Source organism: Lynx rufus, unplaced genomic scaffold (genome assembly GCF_022079265.1).
Source record: "Lynx rufus isolate CCGP_SWC_20201006 ecotype Redwood Valley unplaced genomic scaffold, mLynRuf1.p SCAF_3, whole genome shotgun sequence".
Taxonomy (NCBI): Eukaryota; Metazoa; Chordata; class Mammalia; order Carnivora; family Felidae; genus Lynx; species Lynx rufus.
In genome coordinates this window covers 98,301,450-98,328,664 of record NW_025814845.1, presented here as the reverse complement: position 1 = coordinate 98,328,664, position 27,215 = coordinate 98,301,450, and the positions used below count along the sequence as shown (strand labels likewise).

Here is a 27,215-nt window from a genome sequence, read left to right as displayed (position 1 = left end):
ATGAAAAGCTACTCATGTTCATAAGATTCAGTGCTGCTGAGCAGAAGGGAGGCAGCTTTACATTCTGGGGGGAAGACACTTTCTTGGCTCCATGAGAGAAAATTTTCTGGTCTGTGAAATAATCTATCCTATTTATGAAAGAATTTTTGCGTTCTGTACAATTTAGCTGTTTTACCCATGATGACCAGAAAGTCCTGTCAGAGTCATAGCTCAGCCAAGTAGTAGCTAAACTCTTATGTTTAGAAACTTTTTGATGTTTCTGTGATTTTTGCTGGTGTTTGAGAATTTCCCCCAAAGTTTGAATGTTGATTAAGATAAGACTGGTGTCAATTTTCCAGGATCTTCAGTTATCTACATTTTATGTTAACATGAAGCCAAGTTGTACTTAATTCTTCACAAACATCATTTTATTTTATATTAGGCCACAAATTGTCTTGTTTTTTGGTAGTGGTCTACCTTCTTATAATACTCTCTACCTTTGGCCTCTTGGTTCTCCCCTCCCAAATAACAGCTTGTGATTAGCTCTGTGGCTTTCTCCTCCCCACCTCTAAAAGTTGGCATGCCCCAAGGGCTTTGTCCTTGAAACTGTCTCCATCTGTATCAACTCCCCAAGTGATCTTATCTCTTTTGATAGCTTCCTATAACTTGGTGATTCCTGAGTTTGAGCTCTGGAGTCTTGCTTTGGAGGTTGAGACTAATTTTTAGTGTTGTGTGAACCCTGACATTTAGCATAAAACTATATTGTATGTATTTGACTCAGTAACTAGCTGCTCCATGGTGTTTGATGTATTTGCAGGGAAAGCTCTTCTGTTGACATGGACGCCCACAGCAAAAACACTACATCATCTGAGGGTGCCACCCATACCCTGCTTATCCATGGCCCCGTTGAACTCAAGCAAGGCTGGAGGAGGCAGAAACGGCACCTCTTCTTGTTCAATGATTTGTTGCTGATGTCTAATACCGAGTATGTATACTATGCTATACACCTTTCTGATTATCATAAAGTTACATTTCCATTAGCCTTTACTGTAAGAAAACATTGTGTTTTTCTTTTGTTTTTGCAAGTGTTTTGATCCTTCATTCATTCAATTATGGAAGTCTTGTTTTGTACTGTGCCCCTGTAGAGAAGACAGTTGAGAACGTGACAGGTGGTGTCTCTCTTGCCTGGGACCTACAGATAAATGATAAAAATAAGAGGGGGGGATGTATAGATTGTGATTTGTGCTTCCGGCAGAAGGGTGCCACGTGGAGAAGATGGGAAGGTATCAGGGGTTGTCTAGGAGGGCCTCTCCAAGATGGCAGCATTTAAACTAGATTAGATGAGAAGCAGTCACACTCCTAGACAAGATGACTGAAACTTCTAGGATGAGGGACTAAGTGGGCCTAAGTGGGTGCCACCTGGTCCCTTGGGGGGAGCGGCTCAGGGAAAGTGGATTTGACTGGAGCCTAAAGTATGGAGCATGAGATCAGATGTATTCAGGGATCCAGTCACACAGGGTCTACACAGGCCATGGCAAAGGGTAGAAATATTATCCCAAAAGATTTTTTGTTTAATGTTTTTATTTATTTTTTGAGAGAGAGAGAGAGAGAGAGAGTACATGCATGTGTGTGCGTGCGTGTGTCTGTCTGTGTGTGTGTGCGTGTGTGAGAGAGAAAGAGAGAGCAAGCAGGGGAGGGGCAGAGTGAGAGAAGGGGACAGAGGATCCTATGCAGGCTCTGTGATGACAGTAGAGAGCCCAATGCAGGGCTCGAAGTCACGAACTGCAAGATCATGGCCTAAGCCAAAGTCTGGCGCTTAACCATCTGAGCCACCCAGGCACCCTGTAAATATATATTTTTATTTAAGGTTGAAAATAACTTTTAAATCTTTCTGATGCAAGCTTATGTTTTGTTTTTGGTTTGTCTCTTGTAGCAAAAAACTGTATAACTATTTTTATCTGGGGCGCCTCAGTGGCCCCGTTGGTTAAGCATCCGACTCTTGATTTCAGCTCAGGTCATGATCTCACAGTCATGAGATCAAGCCCTGAGCCAGGCTCTGTGCTGGGCATGGAGCCTCCTTAAGATTCTCTCTTTCCCTCTCCTTCTGCCCCACTTGTGTTTGTGCACTCTCTCTCTCTCAAAAAAAAAAAAATAATAATGTATTGTGTATTTTTGTTCAGCCCTCAAATACTTTTTGAAGTAAGCAAGACATAAACGAATAATTAACTGTAACAATAACCATAAAATTCTATGTAATAATAAGTCACAAATCTAACAATAATAAATGAATTAATGGTTTTCTTTAAGTGCTTTAAAATACATACTCTTTACTGAATACTCAACATTCAGAAAAATGGCTAGGGAAAGTGTTTTGAGGGTCTTCCTAGGCCAGACTTTGCTCAACACACGCTTTGTAAAAGCCCATGTAACCTTTTGCTGGGCTGTGCACAGAGGGTAGTAGAGGTGAGGGAGGCACACTGTGCCCTGGAGCAACGAGCCCTGGTGTCTCACGAGCACAGCTGCCCCCATCACATTTATGAAACAAACTAACAGACGTCTTGTGTGGGTATCTTTCTTTCTAGTTATAAAAACACCTTTAAGATAAAAAATCAAATACCACTGAGCACCATGTGGATAACCAACTGTACGGACAAAGTGGGAGATACCAGCATCAATGTTGAGAGGTCCTTCATCTTGGGCTGGCCCACAGTGAACTTTGTGGCCACCTTCAGGTAAGACTTACAGCTTGGTCTTGTATTTACATGGGTTAGAAAGGAAAACATTTTAACCTGATTGTATATCAAGCCAGTGACTCACTTTTGAACCTCCATCAATGACACTTGTTGGCCTTGTACTTTCTCCAAAAAGGTTTTTATGTGCAAATGTAAGGAATAAGATAACATAGAGTGGGGACTACTGGAGTCACTTCCTTTGGTTTTGATCAGTGGTCTTTCAAGTGGGCTCTAGGAGCCACTTGAGGAGTTGGGTGTTCTGGGTATGTGGAAAGAGAATGAAGAGAGTGTGGTTCTAGGGCCTCACTCCAATATCCTGCCCCCTAATTCCCAGGGAGTTCTCTGTGTTTGTAAATCACAGGAATGTTTCTCTTGAGCAAGTACTATTAAATAGTCCAATTAAATTTGAAAAATTGCTTTTATATTCCCAAGTTAATTCATTTAAAAATAAGATGTAATTACTACAAATAAATTAATTATGCCATCGAATATGAGATTGCCTGAATTGCCGTGTACAGATTATCTTAGTTGGTATCTATAAAGAGGTGACAGTCTAAAGCAAAAGTTTGATTTCATGGAGTAGAGATTAGTTGTGCAAGACACATTTTCAGGCTGACATGAGGATGGGAATGTGGCATCCCGAGAGACATTCCTGGTTTTACAGGGGTCATGCAACATTTACATCTGTTGTTTGAAACAACCACACCCCAAGTCTCATTCTTGCTTTACACAATGAGTGTTCATCACATGAACACATCACCCTTCTTTCTTCTCCTCCCCCCACTCCACCAAAATCTCACGTGTCATCATAAAGATGAGACAACGAAAATGTTTACAAGTTGTTAATTTATTAAATTCTGTAATGCAGCTGTTGACATAATGAAAAATTTTCAAAACTTACTGGGAAGAAATATGGATGTATATCATCTCTGCATGTCTTCTTTTCCATGGCATATTTCTGAAAAGATTATCAGTTCCTATTGCTTAATGGCCTCTCCATGTTGCAAATGGAAGGAAATAGTTTCAGTTGATAATATATAAAGTCTTTGATTAGGGAATTTCCAAGAAACTTTTTTTTCCTAATGAAAGAGAAAATGCGGAAGCCAGGTTTGCACGTTAGGTTAGTTAAAAAGCTGTATGAATATAGATAAGGCATTTATAAGAATGCCTGGCACCTAGTGCTTTTGTTACTTGTTATTATTACTGTTCTGCAGATTGGCATACATTTTTAGAAGCTATGTCCATGCAGGTTGGGATGCTAAATGGGTGTTCCATTTTTCTGATGAAACAGGTCTTGAAAATGGTGATGGAGGGAGTGGGGAGCAGTGTTGCTGGTAGGAGTATAAAATGTGGCAGCCACTGTGGATAGTTTGAAGGTTCCTCAATAAGTTAAACAGAATTATCATATGACCCAGCAATGCCACTTCCAGATATATACCCAAGAGCAATTAAAAACATGTTCATACAAAAATTGATACACAAACGTTCATAGCAGCATTGTCGATAATAAGCAAAAAAAAAAAGGAAACAAGCCAAGTGTGTATCAGCAAATAAACAAAATGTGGTATAAGAGCTGGAGACAGTGGGAAATGGAGAGCGACTACTTAATGGACACTGGGTTTGCTTTTGGGTGATTAAAATGTTCCAGAACTAGATAGTCATGATGGTTGCACAATAGTGAGAAGGTACTAAAGGTCACTAATGTTCAATGTTATGTGTAATTTACCACAATAAAAAAAAAATGCTAGTATGTGATAAGTCCACATATGAATGGGGTTTAAAACATTCGTGTTTTTTTGCTACTAAATCCTAGGGAAACTTTAGCACAGAAAATAACCTTTAGTAATTTAGCCGTAGTTGGGCTGATTTTGCTCAGAGGATCATAGTAATGAAGAATAAGTTTTCTAGGAACTAATTTAACATATTACAATATGCTAATATGTATAAAGAAATAAAATATTATGGGTGTTTTTTCCTAAAAAGATATTCTTATTTGTAGGCCAAGATAGTTCCATCCAAATGCCAAATTTCTTAAGTACGATTTAATTTGAATGATAATGTTTCTTTATATTTGAATAGCACTTGCAGGGGCAGGAACACTCTGAGGTAAAATTAACTTTTTCCAGTTCTGGAAACTGAAACTCAGAGTGGTTAAGCAACATGCCCATGATCGCATAGCTTGCATCACATAGTTACAATTAAGCGTTTAGATTAGAAACCAACCTTTCTTCCCCTTTAGGATCTATTTCCCATTATTGTAATACTGCTCGTAAATGAGCAGGGTCCATCAAAAGCTCGATTGTGAGGAGAGTACAACTTACACATGCAACCACATCAATAATAACTGGCTGCTGCTATTTTTGTCTGAATGGTGATCTTAATAGTTTGAGTTTGATTTTTATTTCCATTTCTTAAATTGCAGGTCTTCCGAACTAAAGGAAAAATGGTGCTCTTTCCTTCAAAGGTATTTTGTCAGTATACATATTTTAAATCTTTAACCCATGATAAGAGAATGCAAATTTCTTCAAAATCATGCCCTCAAACTCTTCTCCTTCTCCTTAGTATTATTAGACTATTCCAAATAATTTCTTATTTAGATTTACCCTGGCTGCCACTGCAGATAATGTGCTCTCATTTCTATGTATATTTTGCTTATTTTTGATGAAGTTCTGGTTATCACTATCATCTTCCCCTTCTTTCCAACCTAATGATTGGAGCTAACATTATTCTCAAAACATACATTTCCTTAAGTGCATATTACTCACTGATTGTCAAAGCAACTGCTAATTCCTGCCCTGGAGCCCAGGAAGGGGCTGGGCCCTCCAGTCTAGGTAGGAAAGCTTTGACCATTGGATCTGCTGCTCAGATCTCACATCATGACAGCGATCTGTTGTTTTCTGAGTCATGTCTCATTTTCCTGAAATATTTTTGCATGTTTTCTTCCAGCCCATAATTTGATTTGGCTATTTATTTATATGCTTTTTTTTTTTTAATTTTTTTTTCAACGTTTATTTATTTTTGGGACAGAGAGAGACAGAGCATGAACGGGGGAGGGGCAGAGAGAGAGGGAGACACAGAATCGGAAACAGGCTCCAGGCTCTGAGCCATCAGCCCAGAGCCCGACGCGGGGCTGGAACTCACGGACCGCGAGATCGTGACCTGGCTGAAGTCGGACGCTTAACCGACTGCGCCACCCAGGCGCCCCTATATGCTTTTTTTTTTAATGTTTATTTATTTTGAGAGAGAGAGAGAGAGAGAGAGAGACAGTGAGTGGGGAGGGGCCGAGAGGAAGGGAGAGAGAGCATCCCCTGAGCAGGTTCCATGCTGTCAGCACAGAGCCCAATGCAGGGCTTGATCTCATGAACCATGAGATCATGACCTGAGCCAAAATCAAGAGTCGGATGCTTAACCAACTGAGCCACCCAGGTGCCCCTACATGCTTTTAAAAAATAACACAGTATGTTGAAGATATTAGCAACATAGATTGATTTGAAAGTAAGCTAATAGCTAATTCATCCCACTCAATTTGGGTTATTATTGAATTTGATTAGGTACATCAATCTAGCCAAAGAGAAGGACCAGCCAAAAAGCATTCCCCTCCAAATCTTCACTGGAGACATCGAGAACTGTGGCGGTGTAAGTGTTTTTAAGACTAAAAATTAAATTCCAAGTTCCTGATTCAGACAGAATGAAAGAGATGGAGATGGAGGGGTAGATAGGGAGGGAAGGAAGGAAAAAAAATGAGGTAGAAAGGAGAAAAGAAAAGAGAGGAAGAGAGAGTATTTAAAAAAGTGCCATGTGGGAAAATGGATTTCCCTGTCTACACGTATGTCTTTGTATACATAAAAAGTGAATCTTAGGTAATATGAAGCAAGAGGAATCCATGCTAGCCACAGTGCATAAGCATGGAAAAATATTGCATGTTAAATGCCCATAATATTTCTCTGAATCCTTCTAATAGCAATTACAGTGGCTTCTAGTAAAGTGATTTTCACACGCAGGTATATCTTACTAGAATTAAAACATTTTGTTCCAATGGTCACTACTTATGTACAGAATGGTTTGGATTGTTTCCACAGTTCTTTTCTCCCCATGATGGTTTATTTGGTATAATTGTAAACTTACAGAAAAGTTGCAAAAATAAAAATAGTACAAAAAACACCCCCTGTACTCTTTACCTGGATTCACCTATCAGTAACACTTTACTCCATTTGCTTTACCATTTCTTTTCTTTCTCTGTCTCTATTATGTGTATGTATACCCTTATTTTTGAGGCTCATACAACACCATGGCCCTTTATCCTTAAACCTAAGTATTTCCTAAGAATAAGGGTATTCTCTTCTATTACCACCCTGTAGTTATCACCTTCAGTAAATGTAACATTGGTATAATGCGTTACCATGCCATTAGTGTTCCCATTTTGTCAGTTGACCTTGATAACGTCTCCTTTCTAGTACAGGATCCACTCAAGGGTCAGGTATTACATTCAGTCTTTATGTCAAATGCAGAGGAGCTTTGAAAGGTCTTTCGTTCCAAGGAATATCAGGATTGACTTGAGCTCAGAGGGATGACACTTTTAAGGGATCAGCATATTTCTATCTCACTTTTTTTATGCTACTGGAGAAAAAAAAATCAAACCAATTGCCCCAGTTATTTGTATAAAGTTTGATTTCTGAAATTGTAGTGCAGTAGCCAAGACATTTACAATGATATTTTTGGGTATTTTTAAATGACACTTTTTTTTCTGTAACACTTTACAGTAGCTCGAGATCACACAAAATAGTATTTGAAGGTGGAAAAAGACATAGTTGAAGACAGTTACTTCCTGGCCAAAGGAAAGGCCATGCAAATATTTTGATCTGTTTCCAAGCACCAGATAGATGCACTGAATGGAGAGGAGAGCAGAGACACAGCAGAGCACATTCTCGTCTCTGCCCGCTTTGATTTCAACTGTGGGAGTGGGTTACACTCAGAATGCTTCATGGAAAATTACTTTGAAATTTTTTAAAAATCAACTTATGTATAATTTACACAAAAGAAACATTTCTAGTGGTCTTCACTCATTCCTACGATCCAAGTTTCCCCCTAACACGGTTTCATTTCATCCTAGAGAAACGATCCTCAGCATTTCTTGTTGTGCAGATGTGGTGTAGGCAGATTTCCTTCTTTTATCTGAAAATGGCTTGATTTCACCTTTACTCTTGAGAGGTAGATTTGGGGATACAAATTGTTTGCAAATTGTTTCCTTTCAGCCCTTTCAAGGTTTTGCACTCTCCTTTCGTTTCTGTGCTTTCTGATGAGTAGTCTGGGGTCATTCAAATACCAATCCTCTGAAGGTGATTTGTCATTTTTCTTTAGCCACTTTCAAGATTGTCTCTTTATTTTTGGTTTTTTGTAGTGTGGCTACGAAGTATCAAAGCATGGTTTTCTTGAATCTGTCCTATTTGGCATATTCTGAACTTCTTGAATTTATAAACTTGTCTTTCATCAAACTTGGGGACTTTTAGTCATTATTACCTCAAATATTTTCTTCCCCATTTTCTTTCTTCTCTCCTTCCGAGATTTCAATTATATATGTATTAGACCCTTTCATACTGTTCACAGGTCCCTCAGACTCTGTTAATTTTTTTCAATCTTTCTTTCCCCTTTTCTTCCTCAGACTGGATAATTTCTATTATCTATTTTCCAAAATCACTGACTGCCATTTGTCGTCCCCATTATACGATGTTCCCTAGCCAGTAAATTTTTTCTTTAATATATTTTTCAGATAAAAAAAATTCTATTTTTAAATATATTCAATTTCTATGCTAAGATGCATCCCTTTTTGTGTATTGTGAGCATATTTCATTTGTATTTCATTGAGCATTATTGTAATTGATGTTTTTGCCTAACAATCTGAGTATCTAGATCACCTCAGAGTTGGCTTTAGCTCTTGAGAATTGATCACATTTTCCTGGTTTTTCATATGAGAAAAGAAGGCAACATTTCCCTTTCTTTTAAATAATTTCAAAAAACAGTTTATTTCTTTAAAAGTTATTTGTTTATAAAGAGCTCTATCTACTGAAATTTGTGTTTTGGAGAACATATGACATGCAGGAAAATTTACATACATCCTTGGAATTACTATTTTGAACACAGTGTGTTCCTTATGCCTTGAAAACCATTATCTGGCAGACCAAATAAATTAAGGAGTGATATTAGCATTTCAAAAGAGATCTTTTTTTTTTTTTTACATTAAAAAGATTTCATGGGAGACTTGTTAAGTTGTATTGAAAGGTTTTCAGACATCTTAAAAAATAGCAGAACCATTACTTCTAATTAAATCTCAAGCTAAGACCCAGTCAGACTTTTGAATCCTCCTAGATAATTTAGCCTAGGAAGCCCCTTACATCCCTGACTTTGAGTGCTCTGATCTCTGCTGCTGGGTTCTAAACATTTTTTTATACTCCTTAAAGCTACAGGTAGTTTGAAATCAATGAATGCTTTTGTTTATAAAAGTCTGATTATCAACTTTCATGGCCATCTGACATATCAAATAATTGCATTCCATTCATAAGAAGAAAAATACAATGAAAGGCCAAGTAATGAATTATGAAAGGGTTTCTTTTAACTCTGTTCTTAGCATTTTTAAGGCCTATGAGTGTCCACTTGTGCTGTTTGCCTTTTTTAAGCACTCTTTATCAAAGGACATAAGCCTCATTGCCTAATAATATTATATATTGTCTTATTGGTTACATATTGTCTTATTTTAAAAAGAATTTTTTTAACATTTATTTATTTATTTATTTATTTATTTGAGAGACAGAGCATGAGCTGGGGAAGGGGACAGAGAGAGAGGGGGAATCACAGATTCCGAAGCAGTCTCCAGGCTCCAAGCTGTCAGCACAGAGCCCGATGCAGGGCTTGAACCCATGAACCATGAGATCATGACCTGATAGGAAGTTGGCCGCCTAACCGACTGAGCCACCCAGGCGCCCCTCATATTGTCTTATTTTAAAATGTCTTTTGGAATTCAGATAGTCTTATAGATAATATCTCAGAATCCTATTAATCCTTTTCAGGTAATTTTCTGTAAACTGTTTTCCTAGTTTTGTAGAGCAGTTTCTCAATGTAAGGTATGGTAGAGAGCTATTATAAATAATAACCCACTCACTGGCAGAGTTGGGAATGGAATGTAAATTTCTAAACTTTTCAATCTCATCTCCTAGACTCCTTGGTTTTATTTGTCTCAACAGATTTCAACAATGAAAACCTTAGTAACTATGATGCCTGACACAAAGAAAGTACTGACCAAATAGTAATTTTTTAAAAATGTCTTTTATAGCTAGTTCTTATTCTGATTTTGCTGAAACTGAGTGTGTAATTGCAAATGAATAAAGCCATACTATAAAAACACAACTCAGGAAGAGAGAAAAACATCCAGCTCCTCTTTTTCAAACTATCCCCTCTGCTCCATTTTGGAACTAGCTTTATGGAGCTGAGGATCAGCCCATGCATCTTCTTGGGATTCTCAGTCTTTTGTTTGTTTTGTTGCTTAAGCTGCTGTATTTTGTGTGCCACAAATCCTTTAAGAGAAATATATGTTTTACTGCTTCCCACTAGCTTCATGTTATATAAAGAAATGAAAACATAATTAAGAGTGTATGCTTTTCATGTGCTTTATTTTGTCATTACCTGAAAGCAAGCTTTGCCTTTAGAATATGGGTAATAATTTGACAATAATTAGTCACATGGTTTCAATTTTTTTCAACTTATAGCAATTTTTCTTTATTTCTTTTCTATAGTCTGTAACTGTAACAGTGGCAAATTCAGACACAGCGAATGACATTATCAACATGTCACTACCAATGCTAGGAATAACTGTAAGTTGCCTGCAAACTATTTTTAGTTAAAAACCAACCTTGACCTTTGAGATTTGTGTGTGTGTATGTGAGTGTGTGTTGTGCGTCTCCCATTATAAAGCAGCTGATTATTAAAGATATCATAGCCATATTTTGCCCCCCCACCCCAAATTGAGAAATTGAAAGCAGTGAAGCTATATACATGGGTGCTCTTCTGGTATTTCCATTTTCAATTTTGTGCAAGTTCAAAATCAGAGCAAAAAATTGGGCTATAATTTTAGAGTGCTAATAACAACATGCAGTTCACTGTATACATTCTATACATAGACAGTAAAATATTTCAAAATTCCTAAATATTTCCTTCTCTAGTGGACTCTTCTTTCTGTGTCATCTTTCCTGATTCCTCCCCATCACTATTTACCCTGGTCATCACCCAAGGCCTCAATCTCAGTTTAATGAGTCTTAAATTACATGTTTTGCTGTAAATGTTGACATGAAGACCACATGGCTAGAAGCTACATCCCCTTGCTATAGGTCCTAAGGATGGGACTGCTAATGCCCCTTTGGAACTGGTAAAGAAGACAAGTTCTGACTGAGACCATGGATCTGGGGGCATCTGTGTACACATCACTTTCATCCAGTTTTGGTTTCAGCTCCTTACGTTTTGATGGGGCTAGTATGAGTTGCTGAATTTTTTTTTTGATGAAAGAAATGGGTATATATATATATTTTTTAATTTTTGTAATGTTTATTTTTGAGAGAAAGAGAGAGAGAGAGAGAGAACATGAGCAGGGGAGGGGCAGAGAGAGGGAGACACAGACTCTGAAGCAGGCTCCAGGCTCTGAGCTGTCAGCACAGAGCTCGACATGGGCTCAAACTCATAAACCACAAGATCATGACCTAAGTTGAAGTGGGATGCTTAGCCGACTGAGTCACCCAGGCACCCCAGGGTATATTTGAGGGGATGTTTTGTAAGGGAAAAGAGAGGGTGACAGTCAGGTTGACAAAACTGAGGGAGCACTTATAAAGCACAGCTTCTTATATAAAATCCTCTGTAAATGTGAAAGTGTCTTGCTATTGTGACATGACATAATTACAAGATTTGTATTGAAATTCTATCTGAACCAATGGTATAATAAAAGCCCTTAAAAATTCAGGGCAACCAGAATTTGGCATAAGAACTCAATTATTTCTGTAAAAACAAAATTTAATAATACATTTGAAATAAAATTGAATTGATATGTAGTGAGTAAAACACATCTCTACATTGATTTCTAACAATGCTTATGATTGTATATCATACACATCTCTGTATGATATATACACCCTGCATAAGAATTAAATCTTGGAAAGAGAGTGAGTGGTTTTAGAGATGAAGTTGGGAAGACTGATTAATGATATTGTTCATTTTATTTCATGTTTATGATTTTCCTTTGCTTGAAGTGACCCATCTCACTAGACAACAATTTCCATTTTAATGAAGAACTGGGGTTATTTGTCTTATGTATGTTTGATTTAAGGGATTCCAACATAGTGTTTCCGAACCCTACCTTAAGAGATTCTTATTAGCTCTTACTTCCTATTTGCAATACAATTTTGAGCTGATTTAGCTGTGTGTGTGTGTGTGTGTGTGTGTGTGTGTGTGTGCTTGTGATTCTTTCCATACCTCTGACCCTCCTCAAGGCAAGGCCATGATTTTTAATCAGAAGTCAAGGACAAGCATAGTACCTATCATCAACAACTCCATTTCAAACATACTTTACTTTATCCTCCTAGAAGACTCTTTAAAATAGTTCAGCAATCTTTATAATTTAGACTTGTTAGTTTCAAGTGGGATTTCCAATATTATTGGGCAATAATTCTTCACAGAGTAATTGTTTTCTGCATCTGATTTGTTCTCTAGGTTAGAGTTCTTGTCCCTTCTCTCCCTGTAGTGGGGCTTGACTTCACTTCCTATCTCCTCAAAGCTTCTTGGGCATTTGTCTGCTCAGGGCTGTTGAGCTATTATGGCCTTTCAAGTTACTTTGCTCGGGAATCATCATGGCAGGGTGTGTGGCTCTCTGGACAATAAGCTTGTCTGTGCAGGGACATTTGGAGGCAAAAGCCAACATTATCCAAGGAGTCTAGAGACAGCAGAAGGCAGGACTTCTGAGATTAGACTTTTCCTCCTTGGTGAAGGGGCACAACTGTGGTTTCTTATGCCAAGGGCCACCCACAAAGTGAGGGCTGGATTGTACTGTGGTTCTCCAGCCTTTATCAAGAAATGACAAGAATCTGAGAAGGTCTACTGGAGGCTGTGAGGGGAACAAGTTAACAAGTGTTGTTAACTCAAAAATTGCAGCTACCTCCATAGACCAAATAGCATTTATACTGGCCCTAATTCTTTCTTTTTCAAAACATAGAAATGCTAAGAAAATGTGTTCTTCAAGTACTGTGAAAGATTTGTTGTGATGCATAATCTTTTTGTTTCCAAGGGCTCTGAGAAAGACTATCAGCTGTGGGTCAGTTCTGGCAAAGGAGAAGCCCCACAACCACTAATTGGTAAGTGTCAGGGACAATCTAAGATGGGATTGAGTAGGTTCAGAATTGTAACTCTAAGTCTCAAGGTAATGATTGTTCTGTCTTTAGCTTAAATACCCTTAAAAGTGAAAATCACATGCAGTATTCACTCATACATTTATCAAATAATTCCTGGGTACTTACTCTTTACCAGGCACTGATAACATCTCTTCATTCAGCAGCTTATGGTCTAGTTGGGGAGAGAAATGTAAATTTTTCTTCTCTATCATTTTTTTACCTGACAAATAGACATGTATTGAAAGTTTTTGTTTATTTATTATTTACTCACTTATTTACCCACTTACTTAGGTATGAAATCAAAATGGATTGGAATTTCTTTTTCCCATACATTTATTTTTCATATTTCAGTCTTGAATTCCATTTCCTAACTACTAAGTAGCCTCTATTTTGAGAATCCTCTAAAATCCAGTCATGTCTCTGAATCCAGGTATAAATATGTACCGAACACTTGTCCTGTGCCCATAAGTTTTTCAGCATAATAAAGAAAATGAGATAATCACATTTAAACTCACCCAGTCTTCACTGACTAAACCACCTGTACTTTGCTGTTTCTCAAGCTTTTTCCAGCGTGGTTCTTAAGGTTCTTGATAAACACATTGCACCTCTCCTAAAATAGTGATTAGCATGAGTGATCTAAAAAAGAAAAAAAGAAAAGGAAAAAAAATCTTTGGATTAGCAAATTTATTCAGTGTTTACCAGAAATAGAAAAATTAAAACAAGAAGACAGGATCTGTAGCAGACCTTGAAGTACAGTAATGTATAGTAATAGTGACAATGATTTCTGCTCGAAATCTTAGAGCATTCCCTCTTACATGCATTTTTTATCCTTTTAATAATCCTGTGAGGCTATTACTCTTTTTCAAGTGATCTAAAGAATATCTTCAACTGACCTGGAAATCTAAACAAACAAATTTTTTCTATGAAACATATATTCTCAGAGAATCACCAACCACATAGCTGACTCCACCATTTAATGTTTTTGTGTTAACGTTGACATCTTGCAAAAGTCGTTCAGCAATAAAAGGGGAAAAAATTAAATACTTAATATATTTATCTTAATAAAGTGCATTGATTTAGATAAAACAATGTAGATGATAACTTTTGAGACTTGGAACAGCTTCACGCACGAAGGCATGCGAATCCGAAGGAATCCGAAGAGCCTGTCATTCATGATGATCCTTTAGCAGCATTCGAAATGTCTTTCTTAACATGCTCTCAATTCTCAATTGCGGATTAACTCCTGGCTATCTTAGTGATTTGGTTGTACTGCTGTCATAGAAGCTTCTTTTGCCTTAAAGGAGGGAAGTCACTGTGGTTCTCGTGAACCGAGCATTGACGTTTCATCTGTACCAGATGAAAAGGAGCAGCAAAAGCTCCCCAAGTTACATACAATAATAAATCAGAAATGACAGAAAGAGAACTTTCATTCTATTCTTAAAAACTGAAATCCGTATCACAGCACAGGGTCTTTTGAAAGTTCTATGGAGAGGAAACAATTTAAAACATGAAAGAGCAAAACAAATCACTTGGCAGGCAACTGTTCATGATTTGGGGTGTGGTTTTTCACTTTGTAAACACTGTTTTGCACTTTGCTGCTGGGTTTCCAACACAGTACAGCCTTCCCTCTGATCCTTGCTTGCAGGACAGCCCTGGTAGGGAGGGTGGCAGTGGGAGGGAAGCACAAAGCATAAAGGCCACCCATCCCATCCCATCACCCTTGAGTAGCTCTGGCTCTAGAACTGACAAAAGGAAATGAAAAATCTGTTTGACTGATATCATGTGTGAGAGAATAGTGACCATAGCAAGTCTTAATACTGTGGCCAACTGGGGCACCTGGGTAGCTCAGTGGATTAAGTGTCAGACTTCAGCTCAGGTCATGATCTCATGGTTTATGAGTTCGAGCCCCGCGTCGGGCTCTGTGCTGACAGCTCAGAGCTTGGAGCCTGCTTTGGATTCTGTGTCTCCCTCTCTCTCTACCTCTCCCCCGCTCATACTCACTCTCTCTCTCTCTCTCTCAGGAAATGAATAAATGTTAAAAAAAATTTTAAATACTATGTTCAATTGTTCAAAAAATATTAATCACCAATTTTTATTAATATATTTACTCATATCCTTATAAGTTTGTGGGTAAGCATTTCAAAGGATGAATGTAAGACCCAGAGGGATCAAGTAGTTTGCCTAAGATGTACAGATCTAGTTAGTGTCAAGGCAGAAACTAGAAGGCCTTAAATATTCTCAGATGGAAACAGCAAAAGCCAACATTGTGCAGAGCAATGAACTGATGAATCTATGTATTCCAAGCAAAGGAACATGATTTAACTTTTCTTTTCTCTTTTTAAAATCTTCTCCTTGAGCACCTGATTTCTGCAGCGTGTCCCCCATAAGAGGGTATATGGTGTATATGGGTATATGGGAGAGGATTCCCCAGGAGAATAGCAGCATATACCAATGTGATGCATACACTCATGTTAAGGTAGGTTTGATGACAGCCATCAGCACCAGCCTGAATTTACATTTAGACTTTTCTCCATTTAGGACATGAACATCCCTATGGAATTAAAATGAGCCATCTTCCATCTACTCCACTGCTGCCACAGGGACCAGAGGCCTCCATCTCTCCTTCCACCCTCCAGGAGCCCCTCCTTCCAAAGGAGGGGTTCCCAGAGATGCAAGGCCAGTTCATCCTGAAGCCCAGGCACCCAGTGCAGAACCAGCAAGGGAGAGGTGAGCCCCTTCCCTTCTTTCAAGTGCCTTCTTTTAGCTCATATCTCCACTCTTGAACACAAATTCATGACACAGAGCTTATTCTCCGTGTGGGGGTGGGGAGGGATAGTATAGGCAAGAACCCAATACCCACCCAGAATCAGGCTTAGAGAAACTCCCAAAGGTCTGAAATCAAGACCTGACTCACTTCTCGGAAGGTCGTTTGTTTTAATTCTTCTAGGTAGACCCTTACTCTTTTCTCTGTATCCCCAGAGCACTTTCCACATAGTATTGTGTGTGTACACATCTGTGTGTCTTCTTAGAGCACAAGATTTTTATGGTCTAGAAACATGTTTTCCCTATTCCAGGGTTTTGTCTAGTATCTCAGGCCATCACAGGAGGTGTGATGTCTAGTCTATGTGGCTTAAACACACCTGGAACAGAAGAACTTCAGTGGAGTAAAGAGTTACAGAATTGAATTGCATTTATTCTGGGCTTAGGCTGAAGTGGCCTTGGGTTCTAGTTAGAACTGAACTCTTGGGGCGCCTGGGTGGCACAGTCGGTTAAGCGTCCGACTTCAGCCAGGTCACGATCTCGCAGTCCGTGAGTTCGAGCCCCGCGTCGTGCTCTGGGCTGATGGCTCAGAGCCTGGAGCCTGTTTCCAATTCTGTGTCTCCCTCTCTCTCTGCCCCTCCCCCGTTCATGCTCTGTCTCTCTCTGTCCCAAAAATAAATAAAAACTTTGAAAAAAAATTTAAAAAAAAAAAAAAAAGAACTGAACTCTTAATTCTACCCCCACTTGCCACGTCTGTTTCAGACCCATGTCAAGACTGGAACTAGATGATCTTTATGGTTAGGGCTTTCTAATCTTCTGTCTTACTATTTTTCCCTACCATGCCAATATTCCCTCATTGATATTTCATTCTCTGATGAAAATGTGATATTAACCTGAGAAGCACTGGGGTCAAAAAAGGAAGCATTTTTATTGTTATTATCGTTATTCTATAACCTCAAAGTTTCAAAAATTTTATTTTTTAATATTCATACTCTAACTCGATCATTAGGAACTGCTAACCCAAATCTTGCCAGTACTGTTTGAGAAAGGATAGATTTCTATCGAGTTAGCTTGTTTAATCATTCCCATATTTTTCATGTCTATAGCATATATTTTTATTAGTCACAGAGGCAACATGAACTCTAACACCAAATAATGTACATTACAAAAGGTCCAGCTAAGTCCAAAAATATCTTTGAGAAAGTATAGGACTTCAGATATACTTGCTTTTTTGTTTTTAAATGTTTGTTTATTTTGAGAGAGAGAGAAAGAGAGAGACAGAGAGTGACATGAATGGGGGAGGGGCAAGGGGAAAGGGGAAGAGAGAATCACAAGCAGGCTCCACGCTGTCAGTGCAGAACCCCACATGGAGCTCAGTCCCATGAACCATGAAATGACCTGAGCCAAAATCAAGAGTCAGATGCTTAGCCACTCAGACTCCCCATGTATTTGCTTTCTGTATATACTCATGGAGTAGCTAGATTTATGGCTTTGTATCAAGGGATACGACACTCTTCTTAAAAGCATTCTTTTTTTTTTTTTTTAATTTTTTTTTTTCAACGTTTATTTATTTTTGGGAGAGAGACAGAGCATGAACGGGGGAGGGGCAGAGAGAGAGGGAGACACAGAATCGGAAACAGGCTCCAGGCTCTGAGCCATCAGCCCAGAGCCTGACGCGGGGCTCGAACTCACGGACCGCGAGATCGTGACCTGGCTGAAGTCGGACGCTTAACCGACTGCGCCACCCAGGCGCCCCAAAAGCATTCTTAATTAAAGCTCAATAATGGAATATATTTGGATAGTTTTCCAAATAATAAAACTAGGGTAAGAGTAGGGAAACCAGGTTGCATACAACTCAATTTATATATTAACTTGTATCTTAAGCAAACATTTGTACGTTTTGATGTACAGGAATCTCCTTCCAGATTTAAGAATGTATTCGCTTTCTTCCTTCACTCTTTTTAAAATGTCAGGGGTATGGACTTCAGGGTGGGAAGAGAGAGCCTTAGTTAGGCAAAGTGGTGGCATTCCTTCATGATTGCATACCTTCTAGAGGTTGCAAAATGAAACCGAGAATGGGAGTGAGGTCTCCTCTGGGGGGAAGAGACTGATACCTAGACTGCCCTAGGCCCTCTCAGCAAGGAAATAACTTTTATTAAGGCTGCCATGAGCCAAGCCTTGTGCTGAGTAGTACATTATATTTAGTTCAATGAGTTGTAGGTAGCATCATTTACGTTAAATTTCAGCAACCCGAAGCTTAAAGATTTTTGAGCAACTTGCCTAAGTGGCAGAACCAGGACACTTCTGGTTCTTAGATCTGGTCTCTCTGATCAAGTGCCGTGAGTGTTGCCACCCATGTAAGTGGACATGGTGATGCCCTCACTACATCCCAGAGAAGCCAGTGGATGGGTGTTTAAGGGTATTTGGTGAAATGTTGCTCATCTGTTTATCCAAGTTGTAACTTGACTTTTCTCTGGACTTTTAAAGAACTCAGTTATTTAAGCAGATTATTTAAACAAATGTTAAGGTACCTTATAAGGAAAACATTGATAGCTGAGCAGTAGAAACTTTGAACTCAGCTTTTCCGATGCTGATCACCTTTTCTTTGTAAAGCTCTTCTTCTGCATGCCTTTGATAGGGAGTGTTGGATAATTAAAAACCATCTCCAGGTAGCTTGGTGGGGTGTCACAAGAAACACAGCCACCTGGGGGCGCCTGGGTGGCTCAGTCGACTAAGTGGCTGACTCTTGATTTCGGCTCAGAGTCATGATCTTACAGTTCGGAAGATCGAGCCCCAAGCTGGGCTCTGTGCAGGCAGCGTGGAGCCTGCTTGGAATTCTTTCTCTTCTCTCTCCCTGCAGCTCCCCCTGCTCATATGCACTTGCATACACACACTCTTTCTCTCTCTCTTTCACAAAATAAGTAAACTTGAAAGAAAGAAAGAAAGAAACAAACAAACAAACAAACACAGCCACCTGGATAATCTTCCCACATAGCCAGCGTGTAAAGACTACTTCCCATGGACCCCCTCTCCTACCCCCCGCCCCCGCATAAAGTCATCCATGGAAATGGCTCAGAGTAGAGGAGCCTCAGGCTGGCTGAGAAGTGGGGTCAGGCAGATTGTGTCATGAAAGGCAGATCCTTTTGATCAGAGACAGTGGAACATTCAGAAAACCAAAGAGGAAATCTAAGTCTGGGAGAAGACTCACTGTGAAAGCAGATGATTACCAAACTCTGCTTGATTTGAATACTCAATCTTTTTAGCTTTTAAAACTGGATCTGACACTTGAATCCACTGATCATACTTAACAAGAGGACACTAACAACTACAGGCTAAGTGCCTCATGATGCAGTATAATAGGTAGTAAATGGCACCAGAAGTATTGACCCTGAGTCTGATCAAGTCTCCAGTTTTAACTATCAGTTTGCTGGATATGGGGAAGAACACAGTAGCACCATAAGGATGGTATTAGCCAATTTCAGAATGTGGAGAATACTACACAAATGACTCAGTTTCCCTCTTCTAGCCATAGCAATGAACATGCAGTAAAACATAAATGGAAAAAATTAAGGTTAATTAACTTCTACTACTACTACTCTCATTTCTTCCTTAGGTTCAGGCCAGAAGACAGTTAAAAGGAATCCTTTCATAAACTGGGCCCTTAGGTGGGGCCCCAGAGCTTGCCAGGACAGCCAGTGCACAGCTCCACCTTCTGCAAAGCCAGCACAGCTCTTCGGAGTTTCCCTCATGGATGTGCGTGATAATGACCACCTGCCCTCCCCCATTCTGGTAGGTCTCATTTTGGTCTCTTGTTAGCCCTCCTGAGGAGGGGGAGCCCTGAGAGGCCAAGTGTTCTCATCCAAATCTACAACCAAATGGAAAAATAATTAGCCAGTTCCTGGATTTGGCTGAGAAGCTTTGTTTCTATCACTTCAAAGAATAAAATCTGATTTAGGTACTGCAAAGTCATGAGGCAAATACAACAGGAAAAGATAACTCTTGTCCATTCTCCTTGTTTCCACAAAGACCCACATAGGCCTGTTCAGACCAGCCAAAATATGGACTGTGTGCATGAATCTCTGAGAGTCTATCTCATCTTTACATTCTCTTTTCATTGCCTTCCTGAGCTCATATTAGTCTCCTTCAGCTGAGTCTACTCAATCGTACAACTCAAAATATCTCACGAAGCATAGTGACTCATCTTCTGGCAAATATGAATCTGTTAATACTAACAGAATATGTCAAATGAAAGCCACAGACTTGGCCTGTCCTATCTCAAATTGGTGTACTGAATTGTCAATGTTAACATTTGTTGAGTATCCAGGGTTTCTCTGAGCACTATACTAGATGTAGGGAATGTTATGCTACATATGAAGAAATTTATGATGTTACTTACATGCTAGGGTTTCTCTGAGCACTATACTAGGTGTATGTTATGCTACATATGAAGAAATTTATGATGTTACTTACATGCTAGGTACTACCCCAGTCCCTGCATTACAGCAAATTTAGGGGGTAGCTATGAATATCATCATCCCAACTCACAAATGAATTAGAAAAGCCTCAGTAAAAATGTATGTGCCCTGGGTCACACACCAGATAAGTAGCATAATAGAGTTCAGATCCTTTATATTACCTGGCTCCAACCCCTATTATCTTTCTACACTGCAGACAGAGGACATGAAGGTACAACTAAAGGCAATGAAAGACTCATGGGAAGGGAATGTAATCAGAGAAGGAGGAGAGAGTTTTTGAGCCTGATTTTAAAAGAGGGAAAGAAGGAGAAGAAGTAGGAATGGAGTATACAGTCACTTAAAGAGGAATAAGCAAATGGAAAATGAGCGTGGCAAAGAGATTCCCACACTTGGGGAATAGCATGTATGTAAGGGAACAATGGAAGAAGAATGGTGGGGTAGGAGAGAGAAGGGTGATTCTACAAAGGCCTTGACACAGAGACTAACTTTTTAAAAGTATAAATTAACTGAAAAGGAAAAAATCTGATTAAAACAAGTGTTTAAAATGGTTTAGGGGCGCCTGGGTGGCGCAGTCGGTTAAGCGTCCGACTTCAGCCAGGTCACGATCTCGCGGTCCGTGAGTTCGAGCCCCGCGTCAGGCTCCGGGCTGATGGCTCGGAGCCTGGAGCCTGTTTCCGATTCTGTGTCTCCCTCTCTCTCTGCCCCTCCCCCGTTCATGCTCTGTCTCTCTCTGTCCCAAAAATAAATAAACATTGAAAAAAAATTTAAAAAAAAATGGTTTAGTGTATGACTGTAAAGTGTATTTTTGGGTAGACAATATATTTAAAGATGCTGAAAAAATAAATCCAAATTTACTTTAGTCCTTGCAGCTTTATACCGCTCTAAAACACGGTACGGTCACATTCCCTAGCTCTTTCAAAAAGGAGGCAAGCTTGTGTTCTGAACTTATGGATATGAAATGTCATGTACTTTTCATTTCTTTCTATAGGATATGCTTTGCTTTATCAATCAAAAAGGGCCATTCACAGAAGGCATCTTCAGAAAATCAGCCAATATGAAATCATGCAGAATCCTGAAGGAGAAACTAAATTCTGGGGACAAAGTGAACTTGGACGGTGAATCTGTTCTTGTGGTAGCATCTGTCTTAAAGGTAGGGAAAGTTCTAGCATTATCTACACATGAGTAACTGAAGCTATTATTGGTGTCCTTCATCATAATTGCCCAAGAACCATAATAGGCATAATAGATTAAGTATCTGACAAACTGAAATACACATCACAAAGTCAAAATTTAAAGAAGCTACTTTAGGAGTTAAAAAACCCCATATTTCATCACACCCCACCCTCCCCACCTTCACTCCTGAAGACACCATGCAAAATACTAATACTAGTAATAATAAATTTCAAAAATATACACTTACACACACAGAATATTTACCAAAGCAAATGTCCTGCTTTTGATGACTTTCTCACCACCCTCATAACAATGAAGGCAAAGTTTCCAAAAGAAAATTGATATTAAACATTTGAAAATAAGTTTATGATCAAAAAAGGCTCAATGAGGCCACCAAAATGTCTGTCCACTTAATCACTCTTTCCCATGTTTTTTAATGTGTTGTACTTTAAAAGCATAGGAACGACTTTACCAATTGTGCCTTTCACCTTTACCATCCTTGGCATCCTTTGTTAATATTTGTCATGTTTTATCCACCATCCCAAGGTTAAAACTACATGATAACCATTTCCTGCCACATGCCTCTTCTTATAAATCTAACTTTTAAACCGGGTGCAATAGACAAAATTAGTTTGGGATTCTGAAAATTCAATGGATTTACACAAAAAATAGATTAATTTTGAAATGCTACAGCTAAATCACAAGTATCCAGTTACATTTCTATAAGAGGAATAATAGAACAGAGAACGAACTTAATCCATCTTGACACTTGTTAACAGCTCTGTACAAAAATATGTTAATGTAGTAATGACTACAAACAAGTTACTAAAATTATCTTAGACTCTCAGTCACGTTTGGTCTTTCCTGATCCCCCATTAATGTTTGACCATATGATAAATAGAAATAGTCCAGAAATGACTTAGCTACCACAACTACACTGGGGCCATAGTAATATATACCAGTAATATACATAGAGGCATCAAGAAACAGGGGAAAGAATGATGATACACCAGGTATGCAAATAGTAAGATGAGTGTTGCCTTGCTTTTCTACCAAGAGTTTGTAGATTCTTTCCTATTTCCATGTTATAAGCACAGACTAGGAAGGGGGTGGCCACTTATGGATATGGTTCATAGACATTTCTAAAGTTTTTTCTTCCTAAAGTTGACTGATCTTGGTGGAGAATCAGGCTTTGCAACCTCGACCTTCATAATATCATGTCAAACTAACTGGAGAATTGGCCTAAACTAGAAAGGAATATATCACAAGGATGACAATGAGTTTGCCATTAGACTGTCTACTTTTATACAGTTAAGAAAAGGAAAAATGATGCAAGTATGAGAGTAGCATTCTCCCAAGGAGCACATACACCTCAAGTCAGAAGACTTAGTTCTTTCCTGATATGTATGCAAGAGCACACATGTGTGGTTTTTTGTTTGTTTGTTTCAGTACTTTTCTTGCTAGAATTAGGAGCTAGCACTGTGTCTAAAGAGCTAGCACTGTGCTATTTGCTATTTGCAAAAATGGGTATGTGTATTTCTGTACAAGAAGCAAATAGAATTTAAGATGGTCTATCTCTGGACCTGTCACTTTGTAGTAGTTTGTTAAAATGTACACAAAAGAGTAAATTACAGATGATAGAAGGGAGCTTTATCTTCATTTCTACCAAAGCCTAGGCTCTGCTTTTATGCTCTTAAGTTTTAGTTGGGAAAAAATCCAAGCACTGCTTGTGTGTGTGCAAGTCAATGGAGAGTGAGAACTGAGCTCTGTGTGGGTCACAGTTTGGGTATCTGTGAAGGAATGGGACTGAACTCAATTTTTCAACTAAATGTTTTCTAGTATATATTTTCTATAAGAATTATATTTATTTACTTATTTATTTTTATGTACATAAGGATTTTCTTCGAAATATCCCAGGAAGCATATTTTCATCCGATCTCTATGACAAATGGCTTGCTGTTGCTGATCAAGGGAATGAGGAGGAGAAAGTAACTGTAGCCCAGAGGTAATGATGTAGTAATTACTCTACTCTGGGCATGTCTGAAAAATACAACCAACGTACTATTAGAAAAATATTGGCTTATAGTTTATAGCTTTGTCCACTAAAATAATGCCAAAGAGTTTCAATTCTTCACACCCATGGAGGCCAACTTAAAAACAGAGGCATGCCTTAATGCTGTTATTGAATTCTTATGTTTCTCCTGATCTTATTAATGTGGAATCCCTGACCATGTTATACCTTCTGAATATATGAAACTGGTAGACAAAATCCACTGAGCTAAAAGGGCTGCTCCAGCATCAACTGCCAGTGATACGAACTTCAGTTTGTCAAACATTTAACCAGAGAAGTTTTATCTGGTTCAGGAACTGAATTCAGTGAAACATTATTGTATACATTCATGCCTGGCACTCCGTTACAGTGGGTTGTGTTCTAGATACACAATGAAGTACTCTGCTCCCTGTCTTTATATTTCCAACTTCCTAAGTGAAATGACTTGCCTTATTTAAAAGTGTATTTTTCTAACTTTAGGCTGTTAGACCAGCTGCCAAGAGTGAATGTTGTTCTCTTGCAATACCTTTTTGGAGTGTTATACAACATTGAGCAGCATTCCTCATCCAATCAGATGACAGCTTACAATTTATCAGTGTGTATAGCCCCAAGCATTCTTTGTTCATCTAATTCCTGCAGCTCGGGATTAGAAAGCAACTTCATAAAAAAGGTAATGAGAGCTTTCATTTTTATCCTCTGCTGAGTAGAATCCCTACTTTGAACCTGAAATCTGCAGTAGCAACTCTGATGGATCAGTTTTGTAAAGTGCACATTTTTGTCATGCTGCCCTGAAGTGGCAGGGTCCATTGTCTTGCTCTGGTGGGGCATGGCAAGGGATGTTGTTAAGTGGGGAACTCAGAGCAGTTGAGTGGCTTTGTCCCCATCCAGGAGACTAAACACTAGATTGCCTGAACAAACCAGAGAGGAGTGCCATGATACAACAGAAAAGAGCCTGGGCTTTGGAGTTTGACAAGTCAAGGTTCGACTTTTAGCCTAATCCTTGAGGGACATGTAACCTTGGGCAAAGCCATGGTTTCCTCAGTACACAATGGTGACCACATCCAGCTCCTCTGGTCATTACTGGCACATCTTAGGTAGCTTGGGCAACATGAGCACCCATGGCTCCAAATACATCGGCCTTCCTCTGCCAGTTGTGGTTCATTTAGAAAAATACATGGCTACTATTTTGCCTCTGCTATGTCATAAGGAAACTGGTAAAAGATTCCAGAATATCCTAATGGAGCCACAACATGCTTAATAAGATCACAGCTCTTCCCCAAGCTCACCCAGAAAGTGAGCGTGAAGCAAGGTAATACATGAGGAAGTACTGCAGTTAGACAGACAGCCATGTTTTCTCTCCAGCTGCATGAGTTTTCCTTCACACACACAAAAAAAAAAAACCACAGAAGTCACTGCTTCCTAAGTTTAAGATACTTCTTCATTTAAGAAGTGAATTTCATAAGTTTTTGTCAATGCTTTATTGTTTTATTTTTTTAAGGCTTATTTATTTATTTTGAGAGAAAGAGAAAGAGAGCAAGGCATGGGCAAAGAGAGAGAGGGAGAGAGAGAATCCCAAGCAGGCTCCTCACTAGCAGTGCAGAGCCTGACTGGGGCTCAAGCCCACAAACTGAACCATGAGATCATGACCTGAGTCAAAATCAAGAGTCAGACGTTTAACCGACTGAGCCACCCAGGCACCCCTGTCCATGTTTTATAAATTTTAATAAGATGTTATATATGTCAGTTACAGCTCAATAAAACTGGAAACAAATTTTTTTGAAAAGAAAAATTTAATAAGGTAGGTTATACTTTGAAAATTATCCTAGTTTTCAAGATGTAACCATTGATATCAAAATGTTAGCTATTAAACAAGGTCACAAATTATAACTTTAGCCCACTTTTGAACAGCATTTTAAAATCTGTACCCAAATTATACTGGAAAGTATCACAGTTATTACTTAGAGAACTCTGCTTTCTATATATTTTTATCAACTCTGAATTTTTCCTCAGAATTCTTTCACATTTTTTGTTAGATCCAAGATTCACATACAAAATGTGATTTGTAACTATGCCATTTGAAAAAAAGTGCCTCATTTTTGTCTTTTTGTGTTACAGGTTTCTCTTGTACAATTTCTCATTGAAAACTGCCTCAAGATATTTGGGGAAGACATCACTTCCCTCTTGGGAGAGAGCTCAACGAGCTGTGATAACAGCGAGAATGCTGCAGGTACCGTGAATAATTTAATTGGCTTTGGTAAGAAACAGACAGCAAGGTTGTCAGGGTTCATGGGAGATGCTTAGCCAGTGCTGTTCTAGAGCCCAGAGCACATCCCCAGGGCAATGATTTCCATCTGCGCCTTCTTCCGAAGTCTGGTTCACAGGTCAAGGGAGGTCTCACCCTGTTGTGAGACCAAAGAAAGGATAAGATGAGGTCTCTGGCTTCAAGAAGTCTCTAGTGTGGATCATGATAGCATTAGGAGACATGATGGTATGATATAGTGTTTGGGAATTTTTTCAAACAAAATTTTAAATGGGTCCCGTATATATATATATATTTTTTATATATGTAGTGATGTATAATACATAATTATGTATTTATATTTATAATATATAAAATATAAAAATATTTATATATTTTACACATATATACATGTGTATATATATGTGTAATATATATGTAGATATAAAATAGATGTGATTTGGTCAAAACCAGAGTGAGGGGCACGGAGCACTGCCTGTTTTATTCCCTCCTCTTTCCTTTTTCTGCCCAGTGACCCCTGGGGCACCACAGGATTCCAGTGCTCTTTGAAACAGGTTGGAAATAACTGGCATCATTGAGAAAAAAGGACTTGACTTGATGCTAAACAGCCTTTCCAAAGTATAAATTCCTGTGCCCCTGTTTACCAACTATGTTACCTTTGGCCAATTATACTAGCTCAGTATCAGTTTATTCATCTCTAAAATGTGGATGGGGGCACCTGGTGACTCGGTTGAGCATCCGACTTTGGCTCAGGTCATGATCTCATGGTTCGTGAGTTCGAGCCCCACTTTGGGCTCGCTACTGTCAGTCTGTCAGCACGGAGCCCAATTCGGATCCTCTGTCCCCCTCTCTCTGCCCCTGCCCCCCTTGGGTCTCCCCAAAATAAAATATTTAAAAAATAAATAAGTAAAGTGTGTATGAAAATAATGTCTAAATCCTAGGACTGTTCTAAAGATTAAGTAAGATAATGGATGCAAAATAAATTTGTAAATAAGGAATTAACAGGGCTAGGAGAAGTTCCCCTGAGACTAGAGCTAGTATTATTTTGAGCCTAGTGAGTCACAGCTACCTGGCGGCAGTCCATTTTATAAGACTGCTTAATTTTATATATATTTCTTATATTTCTTTAGGAAAATACATGTCTTCAGGAATTACGATGAGTCTAGTGTCAGGTCTGAGAATGTACTTATATAAGACAACTGTGTGTTTTTTATTTCATCAGTGACAGCACAACAACCTCTTGAATCCAAGCCGGTGACGGTGATAATGATTTACAAAAAGGCACAACTGCAGGATAATACCAAGACTTCATCTGGCATGGATCCACATAGCCACCTGTCTACAGTTCTCAAAGTCACTGAAGACTAG

At 38.8% G+C, this 27,215-nt stretch overlaps 1 protein-coding gene across 1 annotated transcript; it reads left to right on the top strand.

Annotated features, from left to right (window-relative positions):
* The first annotated feature begins 815 nt into the window (after positions 1-815).
* On the top strand, positions 816-27,215 carry LOC124521132 (rho GTPase-activating protein 20-like). The gene is made up of 13 exons (XM_047092278.1): positions 816-964; positions 2,562-2,711; positions 5,134-5,175; positions 6,263-6,347; positions 10,496-10,573; positions 13,027-13,093; positions 15,668-15,856; positions 19,503-19,678; positions 21,353-21,514; positions 23,433-23,542; positions 24,068-24,257; positions 25,703-25,814; positions 27,070-27,215. Exons 1-13 carry the CDS (start codon positions 816-818, stop codon positions 27,213-27,215), a joined length of 1,656 nt encoding a protein of 551 aa, XP_046948234.1.